This window comes from Pygocentrus nattereri, chromosome 9 (genome assembly GCF_015220715.1).
Source record: "Pygocentrus nattereri isolate fPygNat1 chromosome 9, fPygNat1.pri, whole genome shotgun sequence".
Lineage (NCBI taxonomy): Eukaryota > Metazoa > Chordata > Actinopteri > Characiformes > Serrasalmidae > Pygocentrus > Pygocentrus nattereri.
This window is the reverse complement of record NC_051219.1, coordinates 8,504,385-8,515,194: the sequence shown is the minus strand read 5'-3', so window position 1 is coordinate 8,515,194 and position 10,810 is coordinate 8,504,385. Positions and strand designations below refer to the sequence as shown.

The 10,810-nt window shown below is 46.8% G+C and overlaps 1 protein-coding gene across 1 annotated transcript in view; it reads left to right on the top strand.

The window, feature by feature from the left end:
* Window positions 1-446: 446 nt before the first annotated feature.
* Window positions 447-10,810, top strand: part of syde2 (synapse defective 1, Rho GTPase, homolog 2 (C. elegans)) — a 61,472-nt gene continuing 51,108 nt past the window's right edge. The window contains exon 1 of the mRNA XM_037541238.1: window positions 447-2,433. Within this exon, the coding sequence (XP_037397135.1) occupies window positions 447-2,433 (1,987 nt within the window). The remainder of the gene's footprint in view (window positions 2,434-10,810) is intronic.

The following is a 10,810-nucleotide window of genomic DNA, read 5'->3' as shown; positions in this document are numbered from 1 at the left end:
GTAGTTTCCCGCTTCGTGCACCGCGATTGGCTAATACTTTGTACTCGCCCATTGGAGCAGAAAACTCGTGAGTACGAACTCTTAGCCAATCCTAGCACTCAAGGCGGGGCGCTACCCGCCAATCGGAGCGCTGGGGAGGCGGGGCTTGCCGGAATACGGGTGAGTGGTTGGGGTAGAGAGAAAAAGCACAAAACAAAAAATTAAAGCAGCGCGTGCGGCTAACGGCTAGCGGGGGAGTAACAGTCGGTTAGTCGGTTAGTCCGTTAACGGCGGGTAAGTCGGTTAAAGTGAGGCGCAGCCGAGACCTGGAGCTCCGGGGCGGTACGCGGGGCATGGAGCGAACCGTGGCGCCTCACGGGGCGACTCCACACGGCGGAACGGCTCGGGAAAGTCGACTTTGACTGGCCGAAGCGAAGAGAAGCAGCGCCGAATCGAAGCCCTGAGGAATGGCCGATCCTCTGCGGAGGACTCTGTTAGCCAAACTGAGGGGGAAGAAGGCGAAGAAGGCGGCGGTGGCTAACGGCGGCGGCGGCGGGGCCAACTTTAAGGCAAAAGTTTCGCCGCCGACGACGACGACGGCGGACTCGCCGCAGCAGAGTGGCCGAGCGGTCGCGGCGGTGGAGTTGGACTCGACGGCCAGAGGAGGTAAGCAGGGTCGGTGTTTGAACGGGGGTTTGGACGGCGGGGTGGTTCAGTTAGTCTCGGGGCTCCGCGAGAACGGAGAAAACTTTAACAGGAGAGACGACGGAGACAGTCGCTTCTGGGACGAACACCGGAGGAGAGAGCAGCTCGCCGGTGGAGACTCCATAGGCTTCGGTAACGCCAGCTGGGACAGTACTGGGCTGGAGCACGGGGACCGGAGGACCGTTAGACTACCCGAGGCTGCCTGGAAGAGAAACGGTACGAGTGCGTGCAGGGAAGCGGGCTGGGACGGAGCTCTGGTGCTCGATCAAGGGGCCAGTTCTGTCAGCCTGAGAGCCGCAGCCGAGCCGGCAGAGCCGGTCCAGTTCAGCTGCATCAACGGTCATCTGTTGGACGCGAACAGCTCCGTGAGTTCAGGGTCTGACCTTCTGCGTATCCTCCACGCAAAAGCGGATGACCTTGATCTGATCCGCCTCATCGAAAGTTTGCTGGAAAGAGATCTGAGGATGCCGGCTTTGCAGAGTCCAACGTTTTTCCCCACTGAGCTGGAGATGCTGGACTCCAGCGTGGGCCCACGGCTCCTGTGGGACACAGAGGGGTCAAACCGGCACTACTCAGTGGACAGTGAGGATGAAGACTACTATGACAATGAAATTCTGCCCCTCTATGGATCTGGGGCTCAAAACCTGGGGTTAAACGGCGGTGCTGGAGCGTCGCAGTCCGTGTCGGTCCGCTTTGTCCAGTCGTCTCAGGAAGAATCGGTCAGGCTGAGGACTCGGCTGAACGAAGCCTACTACCTCCTCATAAACACCGCGCGCAGCATGGCTTTTGACGGACAGGCGCAGAGCGGCAGCTCCAGCCAGTCCCGGGACAGTGTGAGGAGCGTGTGTTCGCGGTCCTCCACCAGGCTGGCGGAGAGTGACACGTGCTCTTCCGGACAGCACAGCAGCCAGCAGGCTTGCGGCTCGGACTGGGCCCTGCTGGACTTGGGTGAAAGCTGTGCAGCCAGATTTGGAGGCTGTCACAGCAGGAGTCTACAGTGCTTGGCCCCCGAAAGCTGCAGGCCACAACTGCAGAGGTCTGCGAGCGACTCGGGCGTCCGCTATAGTACAGAACTGAGACAGGGTGAGCCGTGTATGGTGAGCCCGAGCGGCTCTGTCCCAGAGCCCACACCAGTGGACAATACACTTGTTGCGTATGAGCCAGTAACCTCTGCAGTTTGCATGGTAACTGAGGCCACAGTTTTGGAACTCATGGGAAACGCAGGCTTGCCTGACCACACTGGCTCAGTGGATCAGAGCCTGGGAGAACCGCAAATGGAGACCCAGAGCGGTTCCATGACTGACCCCATGGCCGTGCATGATACGGTTCCTGTATGCGAGCCAGTGGACGAGTGCTTGCACCCAGAGAACACAGAAGCTGAGACCTTGCTTCCAGACATGAGCCCGATCGAACGCTGCAGTGGCTCCATCAGCAGCCTGGTCGGTTCATCTGACTCTCCAGATGTTTCAGCCCAAAGGTCTGGACCTTCCGTCTCACAGCACCTGAGCCAAAGTGCGTGTACTGGAACGCTGGGCAAACCGCCCGGAGTCACTGTCAACAAGATGCAGGAGTGGATGCACAAGGGCCGCGTCCTTTCGTCTGAGATGCGGCAGAGAATAGCTGGCTCCTCCCTGCGTGGGCCTCAGGGTCAGGACGGCCAGGCGTGGCCGAAAGCCTCCGTACATCCGGCGAGCGCCACACACACAGCCAAACCCGGCAGCGTGGGCTCCGCTGGAGGGCCTCAGCAAGGTACAGCCGCTGCAGAGGGACGGAGGAGCTTCCCCAACTCTCAGTCTCCTTCTCTCTTCCTTTCAGCCCATTTCTCGCTGCCTTCATGTGCTTTTCTGAATAACACAAAGAAGTTGAGCTCAGTTGTCATAATTTTATATATATATATATATAAAACAATGTTGATTTTCAACTTTCTGCCTTGTTACTAATCTTCTCCCTTCATCATGACCAAGGAGAGGGTTGTTTCAGTGGTTAATAGTAGGAAATTCAGCATCTAACAGCAGCTGAAAATAATGCAGTGTATTTTAGTTTGTGATTCAAATGTGCACATAATTTCCGTGTATTTAATGTAAACAGAATTTTGTCAATTTTCCAGAGAAACTTCACAAAATGTTATTTCTACAAAATGTTTACATAATTCATGAGATGTAAACAGTCACGCAGAATGGTTTGATGTGGAACAATTAATTGTAGGAATATTTACCCATGTCTGTGCAGTGGTGGTGATAGGAACCAGGGGTCGCAATGTCTAGAACACAAATTATAGACATTTTAATTATCGTATGTGCCTCTCGACCATGAATGGATTTTAAAAAATGCATTTTAGGCTGACAGCTGTTCTCAAAACTACAGTGTCTCAGACTTCAGGCAGCATATTCTGAGTAGTGAATATCTAAGTGGCTGCTTTAAGAGGCATTAAATTCGCCGGACGTCTGGTTCCCATCACCACCACTGTGAACAGTTCTGACTCTAGAACAGAGCGTTTCACATCGACCCGCTCTGAATGGCTCCATTTTATTACGCAGAAATGCTGAAAAATGAATGGAATTCCACAGTAATATTGTGGTGATATGGTAATAATTGTGTGGATCTTATACGTCTGGTAATTATATACACATTTGAATCAAGTAAATTTGATGGATCTTCGCGGTCAGACAAATTAGGCCATAGACGTTTAGGGCCAGAGTAATAAGAGGAAAACTACAAAGCACTTAATCCCAAACAACGTCTCGCTGTAGCTTCTCAAGTGGAAAAACAATAAGACGGTCTGAAAAGCACACGAAGGCAGCATCTCTCTCTTTCCTGGGGACATCCTGACACATCCTCACCTCCACTCATTCCGAGCCTCAGTCATCACGGCCGCCCCTGTGGACACCGAGCAAAGGGGTGGACGGGCCGAGGACTCTGCTCTGGACTCTGTAACCGGTGGCGGGTCGCTTCCCTTCCTCTTCCTCACTAATGAAGGCTCATGTAACGATGGGACTGTAGCTAGCTGCACGTTGGTGGAGGGTTCTCACTAGCACCCCTTAACATCATGCTACTAACATGTGGTTCTCAGCGCTGTGGTGACGAGCTTTCGGGTTACCAAGATTCTGTGATTTCTTTGATTAACAACATGTTCCTGTTTTTGTCGAAGTGTCTCCAGCAGAGCTGCCCAGATCCTATCCTGCTACATCAGCGGTGTTAGTGGAGCTGGAATGACGGAAGAGTGAGCTGATCGGAGCTGGGGAGCAGATTACTGCTATCTGCTCTGCTCCAGCTTTTGTGTTTCATCTCTAAGACGAATACACGCTCGCTGTGCAGGATAAGATTTGGGCGTCTGGAGCTCGTCTTGTACCCTGAAACCAAACCGAGCTTTGTTTTCACCACATAAGCCTTCAAATTTGAGCAGATTCAAAGGCCAATTTGTCCTACTGCGTTCCAGGTGGCAGACTCGGAGCTCCAGATAAGGATGGAGGAGCGCGGTGCGCTTTGTGTGGAAAACGGATGCCCAGCTGGTTTGGGTTCATGTTCCCGCAGATATGGAGCACTGTGTGCTCAGTAGCTGTGTTTGAGCGTTTTCATCAGCAGGTCCTACACCGCTCTAATGATATGATCACAGATATGAGCGGAGGGCTGGTGGCGGGTGTGTGCAGGGCTGGGGGGAAGTCCAGTGGGTCATACTTGGCTATAATTATATCCGTGCGTAGAGCTAGCGGAAAGCTGTGGTCTGCGCTGGTCTGGAGGGAAAATGCCAAAGTTTCTCAAAGCGCTTAGTGTGTGGAAACGGATCCGTGTGTGTGGAGTGTGGCAGGGGAGCTGTTTGTTTTTGAGGGGACAACAGTTGGTCCTTTAACACACGCTCACGCACATGTGGCTCGTTACTGCAGAGGGAGAACAGCCCTCCACATTCTGGGTGTGCCAGAATCTCAGAGCAACATCTTGTCATTTTTTCAATATTTTCAACACTATTTGAAAACGCCAGCGGCTCCTCTTATTGTGTTAGTGATGGGCAACGTGGCGATATTAGGGATGCTAATTTTGGTACGTTCTATTGACCGAGAACCGACCATCATTTCTCTGTGGTTAACAGTTAGATGACCAACCCAACTGCAAACCCAAACCACGTTTTATATATGAGGCTATGTGACGATATATGGCCTGACTGGGACTAGCTTCACGTTCGACTTCTTAAAGGTTCTTAAAAAAGAAAGAGAGGTCTTAAGTAAAGACAGTCGTTCTATGTAGAACCATGATCACTCAGAGACCCATTAGCCTGCTTCAATGCTTCTTTGCGTGGTGAAATAGTTCTTCAGATGGAGAATTTGTTGTATATGGTTCTAGAGAGCACCAAAAAGGGTTCTGCTGTTGGTATAATGTCAAGCTTGAAACAATACAAGAACATTTTGGTGTTATTTAGAACCTTAACGGTTAAAATGTTAACGATTGCATATAGAACCATTGTCTTTACTAAAGAACCCTTGAAGAACTGTTCTTTTCTAAATGTGTGTACATTTGCAACGATTTTCCCCAAATTGTCCAGCCCTACACACTACATAGACTAACCGTTAACTAGCAAGCACATTGGTAGGTCGTATCTTCTGGCTGTTCTCAACAGAAACAATATAAAAAGACGTTTTATATGAAAAATATTAAAAAGCTGAGCGCTGTTTCATGTAGATAAATATCCTAGTTATGCTGTTGCTGTAAACTAATGTAAACATTCTGGCGCTATCGGTTAAAAATAAGGGCAGTTCAGGAGTCGGGAATCGAAGTCGTTGTGGGTCTTTCGGACTGAGTAGGGCTACCAACCAGCCCTCAAGTGACGTGGAAACCCCGGCTACTCAAATGTTAGTTGTTTATTGTAAGTTAATTAAACTTTTTAACCGAAAGCCGTTGGTCAAACTGCATGTTTGGTTAATAAAAGAGGATAATCGTCCTGGCTAATTGGATTCAGTGCAGAGCAGGGAGTGAAATCTGAGTATAAATGATTCATAGTATATAGTACTAAATACTGTGACTCCGTTTGATTTAGTGTAATAGGTAAGATCAAGTAGTATAGAATAGAAATACAATACAAATATTGTGATGAGTCTTGTATATAAGCAAATTTGGTTTGAATATTGTGATGTTATATTTTTACCATTGCGCTCACTCCTACTGAACATTTCGTAATCAGTGCACCAATAGAAACTTTGCGTTACATTAATAGGTGCTTAGCTAAGAACGTCCTTCCCTTGCTGACAGTTTGCTTACAGTGGTGAAGTTTAATAGAAGCAAAAAGACTGAGACTGATTGAGTATTTGTGTTTCACTTGATTGATATGTGTGCATCATTTCGATACGAATGAAATAGACACTCACTGGCCACTTTATTAGGTAGTAAAAGGTTGGACCCCCTTCTGCCTTCAGAACTGTCTTAATTCTTCATGTCAGACTTTCAACAAGGTGTTGGAAACGTTCCTCAGAGATTCTGGTTGGTTATTTGAGTTCCTGTTGTCTTTCTATCATCTGGAACCAGTCTGCCCATTCTCCTCTGACCTCTCACATCAACAAGGCATTTTCGTCCACACAACTGACCGCTCACTGGATATTTCCTCTTTTTCGGACCGTTCTCTGTAAACCCTAGAGATGGTTGAGTGTGAAAATCCCAGTAGATCCGCAGTTTCTGAAATACTCAGACCAGCCCGTCTGGCACCAACAACCACGCCACGTTCAAAGCCCCTTAAATCCCCTTTCTTCCCCGTTCTGATGCTCGGCCTGCACTTCAGCAAGTTGTCTTGACCACCTCTACATGCCTAAATGCACTGAGTTGTGGCCGTGTGATTGGCTGATCAGCTCTTTGTGTTAACAAGCAACTGAACAGGTGTACCTGCACCTAATAAAGTGGCCGGTGAGTGTATATGACATCAACAGTCGTTGCTAAACGTAAGTAAACAGCAGGACAGTTATAACGTTATTACGTTAGAATGAGGCAAATTCAGTGCTTTCAGAAACAGAAGCTAACAGCCGAAACAGTAGGACTAATATCTCACACGCTGCACTTCTGAAACACTGCCAGTTACAGAAGCTCCTGCTGGTCCTGCATTCATTAAGAGCTGGACTACTGATCTCAGATCTGTTTCTCCAGGCCTGACACTGCTGTAAATCACGTTGGGCTGGTGGTAGCGCTGATCGGGGTCCGCACTCTGAGCTTATAGGATGCTTGGCCCCCTGTCCAGCTTTTCAGATGCATTCCAGCGTCATGGAAACGTGAAACTCTGGGAGGAATATTTTGAATGCCGACGCTGTTGTAGACTTTGTTTGTGTTTGGTTACTTAATGCCAGACTACGGTGGACGATGAGAAAAGAACGATTACGCATTAGTTAAGGTCAACTGGGATTATTCCTTCCGGTTGGCCTCGGGTTACCTAAAGAATAATGGCATTGAGTCGTGCTGTGTAATGCGCTCTGTGTTTGGTAGCCTGTGTGCTTGTGCGTCTCTGATAAACTGAGTAAGTAAATACATTGTGTGCAGGGTTATCTTGTTATACTATGACTTACAGCAAGGACAAGTGTCAGTACGTGCGTAATGCTGAATTATCAGCTTAATTACAACCACATTTCCAAAAAAAAGTTGGTACGCTGTGTAGAATGTAAATAAAAATAGGATGCAGTGATGTGCAAATCATGTAAATTAAAGGACAGTACTACAGACAACAAATCAAATGTTGAAACTGGGAAATTTTACAGTTTTTTGAAAAATATGCTCATTTTGAATTTGATGCCAACATGTTACAAAACTATTTCACCAACTCTCCTTTTACCAACACTCTGTAAGCGTTTGGGGACTGAGGGGACGCTGCTGTAGTTTTGAGAGTGAAATGCTTTCTCATTCTTGTTTGATACAGGATTTCAGCTGCTCAGCAGTTCTGGATCCCCCTTGTCATATTTTTCATACATTTCATAATGCACCAAATGTTTTCAAATGTTTCTGGACTGCAGGCAGGTCAGTTTAGCACCCAGACTCTTTAAATATGGTGCAAGGTTGTTGGAATACATGCAGAATGTGGTTTTACATTGTCTTGCTGTATTAATAAAGGCTTTCCCTGAAAAAGACGTCGTCTGGATGGCAGCACATGTTGCCAAAACTTTAATGGCGTCTTCACAGATGTGCACGTTACCTGTGCCATGTGCACTAATGCCCCCCTAAACCATCTTGAATTGTGGCTTTTGAACTGTGCACTGATATCAAGCTGAGTGGTCTGTAGCCCAAAGGACACAGTGTCCATGATTTCCAAAAAGAATGTCAAATGTTGATTCTTTGGACCACAGGACGCTTTTCCACTTCATCTAAGTCCATTTTAAACAAGCTCAGGCCCAGAGAAGGTGGCAGCATTTCTGGATCCTGGTTATATATGGTTTCATCTTTGCGTTTTAGAGTTTTAACATGCATTTGTGGATGCAGTGACGAACTGTTTTCACAGACAGTGGTTTTTAGAAGTGTGTGTGTGTGTGTGTGTGTGTGTGTGTGTGTGTGTGTGTGATGCACAGTTTCTCCTTGTCCTTGTGACTGATTATGATACTTATTCACTCGTCTTGGCTGCACGCTGAAGCAGCTGCGTCAGGGCTTCCCCTTTTTACCTCGTTTCCACTGATCTGAGGGCAGTTCTAGATAAGAATAACCTCAGGGTTTCAACAGAAAGCTTATCCTGCCTCAGTTGTGTTCATGCACTCTGAGCTTGCTGAGTCCTATAGACGAATTGAAGGCTTAGAGCTGTTTGGTTTTACTTGTTTGAGAGTTTACGCTGGAGTTGGTGTTTCGAGAGAGCTGATGAAGGACACAGTGTCCATGATTTCCAAAAAGAATTTCAAATGTTGATTCTTTGGACCACAGGACACTTTTCCACTCTTCCCCTCAGTCCATTTTAAATGAGCTCAGACCCAGAGAAGGTGGCAGCATTTCTGGATCCTGTTGATATGTAGTTTCTTCTTTGCGTTTTAGAGTTTTAACTTGCATTTGTGGATGCAGTGATGAACTATTTTCGCAGATGGTGGTTTTCAGAAGTGTTCCTGAGACCATGCAGTGATTTCTTATACAGAATCATTTCTGTTTTTAATGCAGTTCTGCCCAAAAATCATTGCCAGCAAATAAGAGTTTTAGGCCTTACATACAGAGATTTCTCCAGATTCTCTGAATCTTTTAACATTATTATGTACTGTAGATGATGATAAAGCAAAAGTTGCCCCCATCCCAACTTTTTTTGAACGTCGTTGGCATCAAATTCAAAATGAGAATATATTTTAATACAGTTCTCAATGATTTATAGGGTTTAAATGATTTGAACATTATTGCATTTTTGTTTTTATTTACATTTTGCACAGCGTTCCAAACTACCTGAGTTGAGAGTGAGGCACCTGTGTGTGTTGTGTGGGTGTACGTGTAAGTGATTTATGGTGAAGATTGTCTTGGCTGATTTCTAATGAAAACACGTTTATTAGTCGTCCTGATTGCTTTGTGTGCAGACAGGAAACGATCTGTCTAGATAAGAAGTTTTAGCAGGCGAAGACGAGGCCTGCATTCACGAGACGTTTTAAAGCGTTAATATGAGTTGCTGGTTTGCTGTGGTACATTTTGTTGTTGTTTTGTTGGCAGAGACTGATGTGAGCGGGAAACTCATTCAGACGTGTTTTTAAATGAAAGAAAAACTAACCGGACCAGACGCTGCCCTTCTTTGTCTTCAGAGCTGGACCGTCCTATATTGACCGCAGCGATTTATTATCTTCGGCATTTCATTCAATATTGACATGACTGACTGAAGCCCCGCCCGCATCAGCTCCTACTGGCTGAAGCGTGGGTCGAGCATGCGTTGATGTCTGTTGTTCATTAGTGCACGGCTTTCATATCAATAGCAAGAGAGGCATTTCTGGCAGATACCAAAATGTCTTAAGCTTAAGGGGCTGTAGGTGGAGGCATATTGGGACAAGGCCTCTTCCTTTCAGCAGTGCTAATGCGGTGGAAGAGCATGAACAGCCACTGAATAATCGCTTTTCACAGTAGCCTGTTTTGAAGGTCCCTTAGTTGAAATATGCTTTTATTTTTTAATAGAATTGCTGGGATTTATTTGGGTGAGTGACAAAACAAGAAGTGAACTGGATTTTCATCTTTCAAGTAACCGAGCACGTAATTTCTAAAAGTGTTGGTGCTTAAATGTTTTATTGAGGCAGTGACACTATTTTTTGGTATCAAGAAAACCACTGTTTGCCCGTCGTATCTCGTCATGGCCAGCAGGGGGTTTTCGCCCGTCCACTTTCACCCCTCATTGCTCGCTAGCAGGTCAACGCAGCATCGACTAAGCATTCCGCTCTCCTCGAATACAACATATCACTGCTGTCAGAACAAAACCTTGTATCTCCAAAATGGCAACTTTACAGGAGAAGCACAAAACTTTAAGTTTATTTTTAATGTAAGTCAATGGAACCAGAATTATTTCCCAGTCATTTTGGGCTGTTTATGCCATCCTTACAGCATTGTGCAAATAACTTCATCCTGATTGGTCTCTGCTAGTTTCTATTCAGTACAACTTCAGCATGTGTGGATGAGCTGCTCCCTGATGCTGTGTGATGAATCGTCTTGAGTGAGTGTGTGTGTGTGTGTGTGTGTGTGTGTTATACACAGCGTCTCCTTGTCCTTGTGACTGTGATTATATGATACGTATTCACTCATCTGGTCTTGGCTGCGTGCTGAAGCAGCTGCGTCAGGGCTTCCCCTTTCCACCTCGTTCCCCACTGATCTGAGAGCAGCTCTCGATAAGAATAACCTCAGGGCTTGAACAGAGAGAGCTTATCCTGCCTCAGAAGCCTTCACGCACTCTGAGTTCTGTAGACGAGCTGAAGGCTTAGAGCTGTTTGTTGGAGTGTTTACGCTGGAGCTGGTGTTTCTAGAGAGCTGATGAAGGCTTCTGGTGTCTGAATTAGAGGCTGTGTTGTCTTTTAGCTCTTTTGAAGGAGACAGTAAGCCATAAACATTCATGCCCCTGCAGATGTAGTGAAGTTACAGAGAATCGTAATGTTATGTGAGGTGATGGTAATAGAGGGAGGTTGAGAAACATAAGGATGACAAGTCTTTGCTTGTCGGGGGAGGTGGGGGGAGGTCG